Consider the following 17,009-nt stretch of genomic DNA (forward strand, 5'->3'; position numbering starts at 1 on the left):
CAATAGTCTTTTAATTTTTTTTAAACTATACTTTAACAGAGATGGGCAATCGTTGGGTACATAGTTATGTTAAGGGGATTCAATAACTCAGTTATCGAATAAAATTAACCGATACGGCATACGATGTACTATCGCATACGAAACTAAGGCATATCGATAACATCATTTTACTTATGCATTTTCCAGTTCCAACACGCAAATTTTTGTGCCGGAAAAAAAAATTGAGTAGACCTTTTATTTTGTCTAAGACAAAACACATAATTTGTGAGGCGGTCACAATATTGGTAATCGGCTACCGTATACATAATTTCATATATATATATATATATATATATATAAATATATATATATATTTATATACATACCGTTGAAGCAAATATAGATCATGGCGTCGCATCAATATCATCAAATCGCAAATTTACTGGAAAAAGTATGTAAAGAATATACATTAAACAGTAGGTATGGTACCTTTATATACATGTATATATTTTGCGATATAGATGACATCCACGGACAAGGACTTTCGATTCATGGCAACAAATGATTTAATGACGGAACTGCAAAAGGACAGTATTATACTGGACGATGAGTCGGAGAAAAAGGTGGTTCGTATGGTGCTTAAATTATTGGAGGATAAAAACGGTGAAGTGCAGAATTTGGCTGTGAAATGTCTCGGCCCTTTGGTCAATAAAGTAAAAGAGAATCAAGTGGAGACAATTGTCGACTCGCTATGTGGCAACATGATGTCCAATGTGGAGCAGCTGCGTGATATCTCAAGCATCGGCCTAAAAACTGTCATTGCCGAACTACCACAATCTTCCAATTCGCTGGCCCCCAATGTATGCCAGCGTATAACTGGGAAACTAAGTATTGCAATTGAAAAGGTAAAAACATCGTAAACAAATTTTATATATTATATTCTATGGTAGAGCAATTGATTTGCAGGAGGATGTTTCAGTTAAATTGGAATCGCTGGACATATTGTCGGATTTGCTTTCACGCTTTGGAGAGTTTTTGGTGCCCTTTCATAGCACCATATTGAAGGCTCTAATGCCACAGCTGGCTTCGCCTCGACAAGCTGTACGCAAACGCACAATTGTTGCGCTCTCTGTGCTTTTGATACAAGCAAATAGCAATGCTTACAACGGAGTTGTTGATCATTTACTGGAGGGTCTGGAGAACCCACAAAACCCTGGAGCTGTGCGCACTTATATACAATGCTTGGCGTCTATTTGGTATATTATTGATCGTTGAGAAAAAAGATATATTTGTATTATTTTTTTTTTGTTTCTCACTAGTCGTCAGGCTGGTCATCGGTTGTGCAATCATATTGACCGTTCGATGCTCTTATTAAAGCAATATAGTCAACGAGATGATGATGAGCTACGCGAGTTTTGTCTGCAAGCCTGTGAGGCATTTGTGCTGCGTTGTCCAGACGCCATAAATCCACATATTCCTATGGTATTTCACATAAGAGTTCTAGTCAACTTGTAATAGCTAAGATAACCATTTAATTTTATATAAATGCAGATACTCGAATTGTGTCTGAAGTACGTTACATACGATCCCAACTACAATTATGAGGCCGATGACGGTGACACAGGCATTGCCATGGACACCGAAGAGGATGAATATGTAGACAGCGAGGAGTACAGCGATGATGATGATATGAGCTGGAAAGTTCGACGTGCTGCTGCTAAATGTCTTGAAGTTTTGATTGCTACACGCCAGGAATTACTTGAGGAATTCTATCGTACGCTGAGTCCAGCATTAATAGCACGGTTTAAGGAACGTGAGGAGAATGTTAAATCTGATATATTTCATGCATATGTCGCACTGTTGCGTAACACACGTCCTGCAGATGATATTGCACATGATCCTGACTCCATGGATCAGATTTCTGGACCGACTCTACTGCTAATCGAACAGCTGCCGCAGATAATTAAAGCCATACAACCGTTGATGCGAGAGAAATCGATGAAAACACGTCAGGATTGTTTCCTTTTGTTGCGCGAACTTTTGAACAGTCTACCAGGTGCACTTGGTCCCCATTTAGAAAGCATTGTACCAGGCATTAGCTATTCGCTGAACGACAAGAGTTCAACGAGCAACATGAAAATCGAGTCTCTGGGCTTCCTTTGCTCTTTACTGCAGGGTCATCAACCACATGTATTTCATCCGCACATTTCGTTGTTGGTGCCTCTGGTGGTAACATCGGTGTTCGATCCGTTTTACAAAATTGCCACCGAGGCGCTTTTGGTGCTGCAGCAGTTGGTCAAAGTGGTTCGTCCATTGGGCGTCAATGCAGTCAAGTCTGATTTCGATGTTACGCCCTTTGTGGGGCAGGTATACGCATGCACCTTGCAGAAGCTGAAGGTCACTGATGTCGATCAGGAGGTAAAGGAACGCGCTATCGCTTGCATGGGTCAAATCATTGCCAATATGGGTGATCTGCTAAAGAGCGAATTAGATGTGTGTCTGCCCATATTTATGGAACGTTTAAAAAACGAAGTCACACGATTAAGCAGCGTTAAAGCTTTAACAATGATTGCAGCTTCTCCATTGCGCATCGACCTCTCACCTATTCTTCACGACGTGCTCCCCACTCTGGGCACCTTCCTACGCAAAAACCATCGTGCTTTGAAGCTGCACTCTTTGGATCTTATCAATAAGATTGTCATCAACTACTCGTCAAACTTTGAGCCAAGTGTTTTGCAGTCCGCCATTGTCGAAATACCAGGACTTATCTCCGATTCCGATCTGCATGTGGCTCAATACTCACTCACTCTACTAAGTACAACGGCTCGTCGTCAGCCACAAGCTTTGGTTGGAATACATGAGAAGTTTTTGCCATCGGTGTTAATTTTAGTCCGTTCGCCTTTGTTGCAGGTGAGTCAGTTGCATTTTATAAGACTATGGGTCGATTCAAATCATAACCCAATAATTGTATTTATTGTATTGTATTTCAGGGCACAGCTTTGCAATGTACTTTGGACCTATTCCAAGCTCTGGTACAGGCACAACTCTCTGGTTTAGACTACCATTCGCTCGTGTCTAAGCTAATGGAGCCCGTTCTAAAGGGCAGCGATCCGGCATCCAGGAATCCTAATGAACAGCTGCAGCTGCACAAACAGGCATATCATTCATCGGCCAAGTGCATTGCTGCTCTGACACAGCAGTGTCCGCAGGTGGCGACTCCATTGGCAACCCAGCTGATGTCTGAGCTGCAGAAGCGTAGCAACAAGGACACACAGATCATATTCTGCTTGCTGACAATTGGGGAAATCGGCAGACATTTTGATTTGAGCTCCATTCAAGTGCTGCCACAGACAATCATTGAATGCTTTGGTGCCACATCCGAGGATGTGAAAGCGGCAGCCTCGCATGCTCTGGGCGCCGTCTCTGTGGGTAGCTTGCAAACATATTTGCCATTAATTTTGAAAGAGATCGAGGCACAGCCCAAGCGACAATATTTATTGCTCCACTCATTGAAAGAGGTAATTTCCTCGCTCTCTGTTACGCCTAACGGTCTAGCTCAGCTGCTGCCATCAGTGCCTTCGATTTGGGCTCAATTGTTCAAGCATTGTGAGTGCTCAGAAGAAGGGTCCCGAAACGTGGTGGCGGAATGCTTGGGAAAACTTGTGCTCGTCAATCCGGAGGAGCTGCTACCTCAATTGCAGCAAGCTCTCCGATCAGATAGCGCAACAATGCGCACCGTTGTAGTTTCCTCCGTTAAATTCACCATATCCGACCAGCCGCAGCCAATTGACTTGCTGCTGAAGCAAAATATCGGTGAATTTCTATTCGCACTTCGCGATCCGGATCCGCAAGTACGTCGCGTCGCTCTAGTCGCTTTCAATTCGGCTGTTCACAATAAGCCGAGCTTAGTTCGAGATTTACTGCCCACACTTTTACCTTGGCTGTATTCCGAGACGAAGGTTAAAAGTGAGCTTATACGTGAAGTCGAAATGGGTCCATTTAAGCACACTGTAGATGATGGATTGGATATACGAAAAGCGGCATTCGAATGCATGTATACACTCCTTGAGCAGGGATTGGATCGTGTGGACGTTATGCAGTTCATGGATCACGTTCAGGCTGGCCTATGTGATCATTATGATATTAAAATGCTGACGTACCTCATGACAGCGCGCCTGGCTGTTTTGTGTCCCGATAAGGTTTTGCTACGTATGTGATACCTGAATTTTTTGAATCAAGAAAATCTTTGCTAAATATAATTTCCTTAAATAGGACTTGATCAATTCGTTCAACAGTTACGCGACACTTGCACCCACAAAGTAAAGGCCAATTCGGTGAAGCAAGAGTACGAGAAACAAGACGAACTAAAGCGCTCTGCTCTACGAGCGGTATCTGCGCTGTCACAAATACCCAAAGCAAGTGAGTATATAAAAAATTATTTCTTTAGACAAATTGTAAATTCATAATTAAAATCTGCTTGCAGATAAAAATCAGCAGTTACTAGACTTTTTAAAGTCAATTAAGGAAACTCCGGAACTGTGTAAAATCTACGATTATGTGCAGAAGGATTCCATTACTGGCAATTCAGACATTGCCATGGACCAGACTTAAATATTGTGTTTTTATAGCGCGCTGTTCTATGAATATTATAATTTTATTGATAAATAATGTAATAAGCATTTGTGAACACAAAACTTGTATCGACTATATCTGATACAGCCATTAGTTTTTTTTAACTAAGCAATAAAATCGATTTGTAATACTGCTCCAAATGATTTGAAATATATACTATATTATGATAAAGAATATATATCCCAATATATATATATATATATATATTCAATATATATATATATATATATATATTCAATATATATATATATATATATATATTCAATATATATATATATATATATATATTCAATATATATATATTCGCTTGTTTGTCAAAGGCAGTATAAAAAGAATTAGCATTTAAATAAAGTTTTTCATGAACTGGATTGAAATTTGTATTTAAAAGTTTTTTGTTAATATATTACAACTTTTAATTAAAATCGTATATGAGAAATATCAAATGAAAGTCAAGGTTAGTTCGATTGTCTTTAGACTCTTCTGACCCTCGATTATTTATCTATATATACATTGCTATTACTATATTTAAACAAATTTATCTGACTAAAACATTTTTCAAAGTCTGAGTATGTTGAAATGAATTATTATTTATTTTAAATTTTAATGAAAACGGATTTCCTGAATATTTTAAGAATTTTTTATGTGTGACCTATCCAACGAATTACAATTTTAAACTCTTCTTTGGAAATTAAAAAGTCAATAAGTTAGCCTGACTGCTTGGATCTTTTCTTCTCTGTAGCTGCGTCAGAGATTAGTTTGCCAGTTGCCGGTCCACCATCAGATGTTGGTCCACTTTCTGACACAGTTTCTGGTGGATGCTCAAGCACATGATCAATTATGCCTAGGGTCTTGGCCTCTTCCGGGGTCATGAAATGGTCACGCTCCATACGCGAACACATCTCATCATAACAATTTTTAGCATGCTTTACATAGATATTTGTTAGTTGACGCTTTATCTTAATAATCTCCTCCGCATGTATAAGTATGTCGGTGGCTTGACCCTGTGAAGGAAATACGGTTCAATTAGTAGATGGATTCAATTAGCAGTCGACTTTACCTGAGCCCCTCCGGACGGCTGATGTATCATGATGCGCGCATTCGGCAAAGAGTAACGCATGCCGGGTGCGCCAGCTGCCAGTAGTAATGAACCCATTGAACATGCCTGTCCCACACACCACGTCGCTATTGGTGGCTTCACATATTGCATCGTATCATAGATTGCTAGGCCAGCCGTAACCACGCCACCAGGTGAATTTATATACAAATGTATGGGCTTGTTGACATTCTCCGACTGAAGAAATAGCAGCTGAGCAACGACCGTCGAGCTGATATCATCTGTAATGTTGCCCATTAGACAAATGATGCGCTCCTTTAATAGACGAGAGAATATATCATATGCACGTTCCCCTCTGCCAGTTTGTTCGACCACCATGGGTATCAAATTTATGCCCCTCACATGCTGCGCCGATGTGTTACATTTTCCCTATAGTAATGTTTGGATATATCATCAATTATTTACATACCAGTTGTAGTAGATTTAACTTACGTGCAATCCACGAAATAATCTGCTGCCGGCGTTCCTCAACATAATTCCCCTCGTTGGTGTTATTTGTTTTTTTTTTTTTTTTATCAAACTGAATCGCAAAATATTCCGCAAAACAGCTGTTTTCTTGAGGCTGAGATGTGTCGCTCCCTAGGCAGTAAAAATCATAGCTTAAACAATAATTTCTAACACAGTCTGCTGAGTTAAAAGATATTTCGTAAGCAAGAAAGGAAAAAACAAAAAAAAAAACGATACAAAATTACATACACGTATGTGATGGGACTTATAAAACACAAATAAGTTTACTTACTTCAATTCTAATCGATAGTATATATCGATATCACGATAATAACAGATGATCCGCTGATTTCAAGATATGCATATTGACAGATATTTGAATAAAATAAATAATAAATAATTCACATTTGCATAGTTATAATGAGTTCATATTGTACTAACCATCCTATTTTTTATGCAGCTTTGGTTTTTGCAGCAAAGCATAAGGAGAGATAAGGGTATCTATCTGTTTATATGTTGAAAGCTGGTGTACGGCTTTTGTAGCTAAACTATAGCGACAAGAAAATCTGTAAACATTATGCTAATATTCATTCATGCACTGCATAATGTGAATTAAATAGCAGATATTTGAAGAACAAAATAATAATAAAATAGAATTCTGTACACATTTTAATAATATTTTTGACTTATTACTTTCATGCAGCGAATATAGTGTTTGCAAAAATAGGACAATATTTTCGCCACCACTGTAGGCGCTGAAGCGCGCCATATAAACTTTTTTTGTTACTTGTTCGTTTGTTTGGGCTGACATACGTTTGTGTGTGGCTGTACACATATGCCTACGTAAATGTTGCAATTGTATTGAACTAGAATTCACGCAGCCAAGATCAAGGTAATTGCATCTTCGCAACTGCTACTCTAGTTTCATTCTGCAATTTACTTTTAAACCGATTGGATGTGCTTTGAAGCCCTCATCGAATATTTCTTGATCAGTTTTCGTTTTTCGTTTAGTAAAAATGTTTGTAAGAATCCATCGGGTAGGAATTATTATATTAATTGTAAGTACAAATGTGCGTTGTATCAGAATACTTAAATGCTCAAATGGCTGACAAAAATTGCTTACAAAATTATACAAATGATAAAAACCCTTTTGATACTGGTTTTAAAGATTCTGTTTTAGGCATAACTGCCTTAAAGATCTCAATAAAAACTTTTTATAGAGTATTATTTAGTCACTTGTAGTTTTATCAATAATGCGATTACTTTTCTGGTCACAGGTTCATGCAAGCTTCTGTATTGCACAGGACTATGAAGGTAAGTCGATTAATTCACAAAATATATTAATTAGATTCATTTGATTGAATAGTCGCTGATGTTCAATGCACATTTTCGAACCCGGGCTCCGAGATTGAAGATCTGATAACGGCAACGCTGAAAAGACCAGCTGGATTCAAGGGTGTGCCCATCTTTGCGGATGATCGAAGTGGACTAAAGGACTTAAATCCGCACTGTCTGATCTCAAAGGACATTAGCGATGTGGACGAACGTACCTATCAATTAAGAATAAACGATTTTACACACTGTGGCGTGCTCAAAAGAAATGTATGTAGAACATATTAAAAACAATATTTTATATTATTGTCATTCATGTGATGAAGTTTGGACAGAACTAGAAATTTGAATCTATATATATTCATCAATTTATAGTATCTAGATTTTTTGGATACGCCAATTGAAGTCGTGTCAAATTGGAAAGAAATTTTATTTTCTTTAACAGGCAGAAAATCAAAAATTGATAGCAGGGCATCTTTTGAACCCCTCTATTAAGTTACGCCCAATGCAGAGTAGCTATATTTTGCTCAGTTTTAACAGTCAAGTTACTGTAGTTCTGATCCTAAGTTAAACATTCACGTCAACAGATCAGATTGTCCTCAGATCAAATTGTCCTCATTCGAAGAGGTTGCATTGTCAAATCGCAAGCATATCATTGTTTATCTACTTCATAAATTTCCAGTTTCAAGCCCAAGCTCTTGCTTATTTCAATTTTATTTTTTAGGGCTTTGTTCATGTCCGCATTTGGTTTCCACAATTTCCTGGCGTTGTGATGCAATCGGATCAGGAGCTAATTATCATGTGCAAGCCTCCAGAGCCAACTATAATAGAGAATAAGGCAGCTGGATTCGCGGGCTCCTTGTGTGTAGAGCTTTATAACAGCGTTTGATTACGGCATTAATATAAAATATATATGCTTATAGCCCACATGGTGCTCGAGTCTCGGGCATAGTTGAAGAGATGCCAAATCGATTGGAATATGAGGTCGCACTGTACAAGGAGGCACCGCCCATAGCACGTGTCAGCGGCACCAACAATCCAGTTAGCTCCTCGAATGATCCGGCCTCTCTGCTGGCCGACAATGATCAGACAGTGGACCAAGCTGTGCCACTGGGCACCAAGTTACAACTGCGAGCACGCATCAGCCAGTCGGTGTGGAAGTATGTCAAGCTGATGGAGGTGACTGTCTCACCAGATCCAGGTAAGCGACAGCTAGCTGAAAGGAAGCATGATTCGTGTATATTCTCATTATCCATCAGAGAATCCACTTGCACCTGGCTCTGTTTCCCTGGTGCACAATGGTTGCCGCAATCGGGAGCTGGCCACAATTATTCCCCATCAGCCGGCCAAATATCGTGATCGACCCAACGAGGTGTTTCTCGACTTCGAGGCTTTCTTGCTCAGCTCCATGAAGGAGAAGGCCACACTTTGGATACACTCACAGATCAAGGCCTGCATAGACACGACCGATTGCACGCCTGACTTCTGTGTCGATCTCTATGAGCCGTCGGGTCATGGCCGAAAGCGACGACAAATTGAATCAACAACATCTACAGTGAACTCTACGATAATGCAACGGGCTGGGAGTCGTAATGCTTCCACTGTTGCCTCAGAGTTCAAACGCTTTAAAGAGAACATCGAGTACACCGTTATAATGCCCGGACAGGTGAATAAAAAGGTGGGCCTCCTAATCGATCTGACGTCGCAGTGTGGCGGCGCCCTGCTCATTAGCTCGTTTTTTGTATTCATGATTACGCTTTGCTGCTCGATTGTAAGTGCAATTAGAATTGGCCCAGGCTATTATATAACTTGCTAATAATAATAATAATTCCTCTACCTTCAGAGCTGTTTGATAGCATTGCGCGTGCAAAGCGAAAAAAAGCTAAGACGTCGCCAGCTTACCTCCGGGTTCAACACAGGTTATGCAGGTCGAGCGACGGTTCAATAAACGAAACGGGAAATACATTATCAAAAGAAATATAAATATAGAAAAGAAAGAGCTCTGCATTTAGCATTAGTCTTCGAGCTATGGATATCATATGCATTTATCAAGTGTACCTTTACTTTATATAACATAGAAAAAAGCAAATAAATAAATGAATATTTAGATATTTTCGTCTTTTAATTTATATATATATATATATATATATATATAGCCCAAAGAAGAACATGGGAAAGATTTTATAACTTTTTATATCATGTCTATATTATAGTATTTACGAAAGCGGAACAATTAATGCATTTTCAATCGAGTTTCAATTTTATATAATTTTATCTGTATAATTATAGCAGATAAGACTTGAACTGATATAATTTGATATGCATTTGAAAACAGGCAGAATGTATTTTTGTCTATATATTCACTTTACTATATCCATTTTAAGATAAACAAACTACAAAAATATATTTGTGTTTTCAATAAAATTTTATTAATTTGTTTTTATGCTTAAGAGTATGATATCCTGTAAAGGTTTCCAGAATGAATCAAGGTAAGCTTAGAAATTTATTTTTCTGCTCCTGTTATTTTGCAAACGAACTTATTTTTCTTTTAATTGATATTTTAGCGGTGCATTATCTGCCTGTATTAATTTTAGATTAAGGGACCGTTAAAATTGTTTTATTTATATAATTGATTTATAACTGAAATTCTATGACACGTGAGATTCTAAACACGATATATAAGAAACTGTATGGGGCAACTTTATTATGTCAGTGCTTGGCGTAAATATAAAACATTTATTTCAAAAGCATTAGAATTAATGTAGAGCTAAAATTAACAAGCCAATTTTTTTCAAAATAGAATAGAAAATAGCCTTTGAAGCTGTTAAATTTTGTTGATAAAATTAGCAAATGTAAATTTTAAGTATGGAATGAAGCTGCGCCCATAATTGACCTTATGAAGGAAGTGCGATTCATTTCGGGCAGCTTCATGCTTTTTCTTAGGCAAACTATTATTCTTGAACAGAGAAACTATTTTGTTTAACAACATACATGCTTTATGCTTTTATTATGATCTGGCTTTTTGTGCTTGTAGATGCCAATTTATAGGAATTTGTTGAACTTGACTTGGTGGAAAACAATTATTTATTTATTTAATGCCTTATTAAGCGTTATCTACCGCGGAGATATCCGAACACAGAGGTCAGGCCGTGCCTTGTTTGCCATTGGTAAATGGCCAACAATAAAACTGTCAAGTTGTCAGAGACGGGCCAACTAAGCTGCAAATGTCAAAGGCAAAGCCATGGCCAAAAAGCTACTTTAATTGATTCTCGTAAAGTCCTGTTCGCAGCAACAGCAGCAGGAGCCTCCTCATTGTATTCAGCACTTCCAGTAAACACACTTTGACATTATTTAATCTATGTGTATACATATATACGCAAATACAATGGCATAAACCATATAACATATATATAATAAATGCTCGCGTGTTCATGTATCTTGCCTACGATACATAAATCATGCATAATTTATATGCGAAATCTTGGTAGCTTGTTGCCGGGTTGAATTATGTTTGCGTATCTTAAATAAATAATAATAATCAATTATCAATATTATGTTTAACTGTACGAAAATTACTTTTTATATATTCCCCAGCAGAGACTCTTTCTATAGTAGGCGTGGCTATGAAGCTGTAGGAGATTTATTTACATATATATTATATTTAATCATATATATATTAATATATTCACATATATTTATGTACATATCTGAGTCTTGAAATTTGAAATATAAACATGCCTTTCCTCAATAAAATTGTGTTTCTTTTGAGCTTTTTCGCTTACTCTTTCTCTATCTATATTTATCTTAGCCTCTGTATGATACACTGCGGAATCAAACGAATAGCTAACTGCCGCGAAGAAAGGCATGTTTCAGTTAATTATGGTTTGGTGTGGGTTAACAGGGCGTATGATTAATGCAGTCCACGCCGAAGTCGTCTCAGTGAAAATCAATTAATTAGGCACGGGAAAAAAGAACAAAACACACGTGTTCTCATGAATGAATTAAGCAACAACGTGAATGAATGAACGAATGAATGAGTGTAATGACTCTTTCATTAGGTATTCGAGCGTGAATAAAGCATTAACTACCCAGACAGTCAGGTGGGAACGCGGACACGCAGGAAGGTGGGTAGTCAGGTAGGACGAAGTGAGTCAACTGCATAAATTTTCATTTAGACAAATGTGACAAACGGAAATTGCAATCGACGCTGCGCAACGTTCTCAGCAGAATTTCAGCTTCCTGTGCAGCAGCGGCTGCAGCAAAGGAATTCGCCAAGGACTCGTTCGTGCAGTTGCTGCTGCTCATTTTATTGGCATTTCAGTGGATTCGCTTTAATAAATGATGAGCACGTTGAAGCATATTGAAATGTAATTCATAACGTAGCAAACGGATGACGATGAATTATGTGCGATACACATCTGAATATATATGCATGTATGGCCCATGTTTAATGTCGGGGCGGGACCTTATTGCATTCTGATTAAATTATAGATCAACGTGATATGAACATAATTAAGTTGGCTAGACTGAAACGAAGACTCTCGCCAAGTCAATCAGACTCTTTAATGGCGAATTTGATAATACTTTGGATTAATTGAAAATAGGAATAGTGAGTATAATGAGTATATTAATAGGTGTGGCCGGAACCATAAATTATATTTACATATTTTTGATCATAATCTTCAACTATCATCGTATATTAAAGTCAACTCTGTTTCCTCTGATTTCTTATACTTTTGATTCGGGACTCCAATTGCAAATAGGTTACACTACATAGTAGACATTTCGACTATAGAAAATGGAAAATGTCAACTTTGATCAATTGTGACGCAGAAATATTCAAGGAGACACAGTTCAAATCAAGAAAGAGAAACTCTGCTGGTTTGCTGGTTTGAGCTCTTATTAAGTCTGCTTGATTGAGCACTTTGAATATGGAGTCGATAAGTTCATATCAGGCCCGCCGTTCATATTTGGACGGTGAGGAACGCGAATTAACACAACAGCAAAATCGTCGCCGTCAGATTCGGCGTAAAGTATTCCTAACTTTGAAGATAATCATATTTTTAATAATTTGGATTTTCTTTGTAGTAATTATGTTTATTCAGCCAGAACATATTTCTAATGACCAAACTTTAGCCTTGGAGCAGCATACATTGAAAGTGTTGAATCTCCACTGGCAGTCGAAAAGCAATAAGGTAAAGGTCACGCTGACCGGGAACCTCGACATGGAGAGCACCAACTTTCCACGCCTGGCAACCGCATCACACAAACATATATCAGTCAGTGTGCGAATCTACAATCATTTATTGAACAAGACGGAATACGAGTCGGATATTTGGACTGTTTACTTGTTGAAATCTGACCTGACACGTACACACTTAGGAACTGTGAGGCATTTGTTTAATATGAAGCAGTTAGAAGTAGATACTGCGGCTTTATACCACGGCGACCAGAAGTCCCTTCAGATAACATTGCTTAATCCAGGCCGTGATATATTGGCATTCAAAATGAAAGTTAATACCGATCCCGTGGAGATGAATACTGGCGTCATAGCAGCAGGTGTGTTGCTTAGTGCTCTTTATATAATCATCATTGCGGGTTTGACGGATCCCACATTTGCCGCTGTTGTGCTGGCATCGACCGCGATCGGAATGCTGTGTGTGTTGGATGATCGACCATCGGTGCAAACAATTGTATCGTGGATCGATATGCATACATTGATGCTCATCTTTTGTATGATGGTAATGGTGACCATTATAACCGAAACGGGCATCTTTGGCTATGTCGCGGTGCTGGCCTATCGCTTGTCGAAGGGTCGACACTGGCTGCTAGTTGGCCTCCTCTGCATGATCAGCGTCTTGCTATCCGCATTCTTGGAATTGGTTACCATATTAATGATCATGGTGCCCGTTGTGATTCGATTGTGTGAGTGTATGAGCTTGCGCACCACGACCGTGTTGATCTGTGTGGCAATATTTTCGAATATCGGCGGCACATTGACTCCCATTGGTGATCCACCAAATGTGATAATTGCAACGAATACGCATGTCATGGGCCATGGCGTCGACTTCAGCCAGTTTGTCATTCATATGTTTCCGGGCGTGGCTCTGAGCATTACTGCTGCTTGGCTTTATTTATATATGGTGTTGCGCAAGACTTTACAAACGGGCGGTGCAGAGCAAACTAGTAAGTCCTTGAAATACCTACGCCAGCCATCTAAGCAATTGAGCGACGGACGAATTCAGCAACAGTTTCTAATGCACATTGCAGAGTTGAAGGCGGATTTGAAAAAGAAAAGGGAACCATCAATGTTTCGAATTACGGCTGCAACCAATTATATGGAAACTCTCGACCTAATGGAGGCCAAATACACGCTGGAGGACAAACCGTTGCTGATTAAAAGCTCCATTGCTTTCATATTTGCCCTAGCTCTGTTTGCGCTGCATTCGTTGCCCGTCTTTTCGGGGGCCACGCTTGCTTGGACGGCTTTAATGGCTGTGATGCTGTTGTTGATACTCTACGATACCCAGGATCTGAGTGCTGTGCTAATACGGGTCGATTGGTCTATGCTGTTGTTCTTTAGCGCACTTTTTGTGCTCATCGAAGCATGCACGGAGCTGGGCTTGACCGATTGGTTGGCTGAGGGATTGATTCTTATTATCTTGAGTGTGGATCCTAAATATCAGGTTGTTACATCCATAGTGCTTATCCTGTGGATGGCGGCTCTATTCTCGTTTTTTATCGAAAGCATTCCAATTGTCACAATGCTGATAAAGCTCACCATTAAAGTGGCCCTAAGCGATCGAATGAATATACCTTTGCTACCAATGATATGGGCTCTGTCATATGGGGTGTGCTTCGCGGGCAATGGCACCTTGTTTTCCACCACCGCAAATATAGCTGCCGCTGGCATTGCCAAGCAACACGGCTATAAGATCACCGGCTATGAGTTCTTCAAATATGGTTTCCCTGTCACTATTTTAACCATTACAATAGCTACAATTTATCTGCTCATTGCACACGGAATTTTCACATGGCACTAGCCAGAGAATCTTCATGGATGGTGGCCCACTGTCTGTGGCCAGCAAAAACTTTCGTCCAAGCATTTTTTTTTCGTTGGCAAACTTTTTAATGACTAAATAAGATTTCCGCAAAAAGTTGTGGGGAGGCAGAAGCAGAAAGATCAAATGCGGAAATGGCACAAAAAAAACTGACTGATAAATTTTTTTATAATTGGATGCTTATTATTACTAAACAAACAGCCATAGCGTTAAATAAATTGAATGCCAATTTCATCACGGAAAATAAATGCCGTCTTCACCTGTTGTCTGCGCCCCATGTCATTTGAGGGCGTAGGCTATAGGCGGAGGCTGGCATCGATTACCAATCGTCGTGTAAGGACAAGAACTACTTGATCATGGCCAATGCTCCTATTCATGTCAGAGCTATGTCTATCAAGTGTGTTGCCTGTTCCGATCAATGAATGGAAAATGGAATCCTGGAGATATCCTGAGCCCTGCGCTTCTTTTATACATAAATTACAAACAACACATGAACACACATATATACAGCGCTGATTGGAATTTACTATGTGAAATTTACTGTTGAATAACCTTTCTTTTAAATGACATTTTATGTGTGTATTTGGCAAAGCACCAGTCTCTAGTATTTTAAATAATTCGGGGGCAAGTGGAGGAGTTATCCAAAATCCAAAATATTCTAAATCTCTGTATCCATTACACGAATTTACACGTTATATTGGAAGTCGCCAGCATTTACGGCATCTAAGCCACGTTTAAACAACGCAGTCAAATAATCGATTTTTATCGATAATCAGAACATAGGATGAGTTATCAAAAAAAAAGTGATAAGCTTGTTTTGCGTTAGCATACGCATATACGAGAATACATTTAAAATTAAAAAAAATCGCTGCGTTCATAAGGACGGACAGAAACTCAGTCGGACGGACGGACAAGGCTAAATCGGCTCGACTTTTCGTCGTGATCATGCCTCATTCTTGTTACGTGCATTTTAACAAAACCATTTTTCATTTTCAACGAGGTTGGAGTATAAAACTCGTACGAGTCTTCAATCGCTGCTGAACCAGAAACATATAGAGGCATACTAAGTGGGGTGCTAAAAATTTCTCGATATGCCTACTAGGTGTTTGCCAAATCGGGATAAAATGTCACAGACTTGAAATTTGGAAGCCAAGATCAACAAGTTATAATGGATATATCGACACTCATTTAGCACGCGGTAAATCACGAATAACTGTATACAATTTTACAGTTTGAAAATCAAAATTTAGCGACTATGTTACTATCAACATGCTATATGTTACTATTAACAATCTAACTCATTTATTTCTCAAACCTGCTATTTGTGATTGTAAAAGCGCAAGTTTGAATGAAGCCGGGAACATTTTTATACAATGAAACCATTAAAAATGGTAAATCGGGATGATTTTGTTAAAATGTATATAACAGCCAGAAGGAAGCGTGGCTGACCCCATAAAGTATATATATTCTTGAGCAGGACGATAAGTCGTGTTCATAACTGCTTACGTTTTATTTTTATCGATTAAAACCATGATCGATAGTTAGTAAATTATATGGCGTACGGCTTAAGAGGTAGAACCTCCAAATTTAACATTTACTTGTGTACTTGTGACAATTTTGGATTTTAGGGCCAATATATATAAATAAAACTGAAAAAAAGTACGCACTTTTCCCATACATACGCACCCATACATTATTGCATTTTTTTCTATTCGAAGAATCGAAGTTAGCAATTGAATTGTGCTGGAATTATCAGATGCTACTTTAGTTGAGATTTGCAACTTGTTGCTCAAGTAGTTTTGGGCTCAAGCCCGGATGGAGAAAAGAGTTTTTGTTCAGGGTATCTCCTAGTCGGGCACCCTGACTAGAGATTTTTTGTTTTGTTTTGTTTTACATTATTCCGGTTTCTAGTTTAAATTGAAATAACTTAGAGTTATATGCCATATAACTGTGGTTATCAATTGAGTTGAAAATCTGAACAGCTGCCATGAATATAATTGATCGTAAATTGAATTGTTTAAGGAATGAAAGATGGGAGATAAATCGTATTTCTGTTAGAAATAAGCAGTAAAAGTTTTCAAAGCGAAGTCGGATGTGAGGTCTTTATCAATCATACACACAATTATATACTCCACTTGTTATATATGGCTGAATCTGGCAATGCCCCCAGTAGCTACCTCGTGGACACGGAGGAGAAGGGGAATGTCGGGCTTTCATGGAAAATTTGCAATCTGGTTAAGTGCGCGTTATTTCTATTACTCTGGGTGTACTCCGCGGTATATCTCATCACTACAGTTCCCAAAAGGCCAAGTACTTTCCTCGTGCCGTTGATGCCCTACAACAAGTATGTGATTAATTCGAGGGAGAAATTACAACACAGTGATATAGGCATTCAACTTGTCGGTCCCATCGATAAGATATTGACTCTAAATCCTGAATGGGCA

The 17,009-nt window shown here is 38.7% G+C and overlaps 5 protein-coding genes across 7 annotated transcripts in view; 4 read left to right on the forward strand and 1 right to left on the reverse strand.

Annotated features, from left to right (window-relative positions):
- Nucleotides 1-334: 334 nt before the first annotated feature.
- On the forward strand, nt 335-4,745 carry LOC111592624 (cullin-associated NEDD8-dissociated protein 1). Its single transcript, XM_023304959.2, has 8 exons — nt 335-430; nt 501-884; nt 946-1,235; nt 1,299-1,461; nt 1,531-2,889; nt 2,970-4,188; nt 4,252-4,398; nt 4,463-4,745. Exons 1-8 carry the CDS (start codon nt 386-388, stop codon nt 4,588-4,590), a joined length of 3,735 nt encoding a protein of 1,244 aa, XP_023160727.1. The 5' UTR covers nt 335-385; the 3' UTR covers nt 4,591-4,745.
- Nucleotides 4,746-5,228: 483 nt separating this feature from the next.
- LOC111592602 (ATP-dependent Clp protease proteolytic subunit) lies at nt 5,229-6,446 on the reverse strand. 2 transcript variants are annotated; one of them, XM_023304928.2, is made up of 4 exons: nt 6,422-6,446; nt 6,158-6,304; nt 5,669-6,094; nt 5,229-5,612 (listed from the first exon to the last, which is right to left on the reverse strand). In XM_023304928.2, the coding sequence occupies exons 2-4, from the start codon at nt 6,197-6,199 to the stop codon at nt 5,316-5,318; spliced, it is 765 nt and encodes a 254-aa protein (XP_023160696.1). In that variant the 5' UTR covers nt 6,200-6,304; nt 6,422-6,446; the 3' UTR covers nt 5,229-5,315. The 2 variants fall into 2 exon arrangements, with proteins under 2 accessions (XP_023160696.1, XP_023160695.1); XM_023304927.2 differs by lacking the exon at nt 6,422-6,446 and having other exon boundaries at nt 5,230-5,612; nt 6,158-6,390.
- Nucleotides 6,447-7,831: 1,385 nt separating this feature from the next.
- LOC111592618 lies at nt 7,832-9,584 on the forward strand. Of its 2 annotated transcripts, XM_023304953.2 has the most exons (5): nt 7,832-8,131; nt 8,229-8,365; nt 8,428-8,705; nt 8,764-9,275; nt 9,348-9,584. In XM_023304953.2, exons 2-5 carry the CDS (start codon nt 8,277-8,279, stop codon nt 9,450-9,452), a joined length of 984 nt encoding a protein of 327 aa, XP_023160721.2. In that variant the 5' UTR covers nt 7,832-8,131; nt 8,229-8,276; the 3' UTR covers nt 9,453-9,584. The 2 variants fall into 2 exon arrangements, with proteins under 2 accessions (XP_023160721.2, XP_030079097.1); XM_030223237.1 differs by having other exon boundaries at nt 7,832-8,365.
- Nucleotides 9,585-12,288: 2,704 nt separating this feature from the next.
- Nucleotides 12,289-16,034, forward strand: LOC111592641 (P protein-like). Its single transcript, XM_023304987.2, has 2 exons — nt 12,289-13,690; nt 13,775-16,034. Exons 1-2 carry the CDS (start codon nt 12,436-12,438, stop codon nt 14,545-14,547), a joined length of 2,028 nt encoding a protein of 675 aa, XP_023160755.2. The 5' UTR covers nt 12,289-12,435; the 3' UTR covers nt 14,548-16,034.
- A 675-nt stretch (nt 16,035-16,709) lies between these two features.
- LOC111592657 (P protein-like) overlaps nt 16,710-17,009 on the forward strand; it is a 2,121-nt gene continuing 1,821 nt past the window's right edge. Inside the window, exon 1 of the mRNA XM_023305008.2 lies at nt 16,710-17,009. This exon is cut by the window's right edge and continues 1,821 nt beyond it. Coding sequence (XP_023160776.2) covers nt 16,710-17,009 — 300 coding nt within the window.

This window comes from Drosophila hydei, unplaced genomic scaffold (genome assembly GCF_003285905.1).
Source record: "Drosophila hydei strain 15085-1641.00,03,60 unplaced genomic scaffold, DhydRS2 tig00000149-arrow-pilon, whole genome shotgun sequence".
NCBI lineage: Eukaryota > Metazoa > Arthropoda > Insecta > Diptera > Drosophilidae > Drosophila > Drosophila hydei.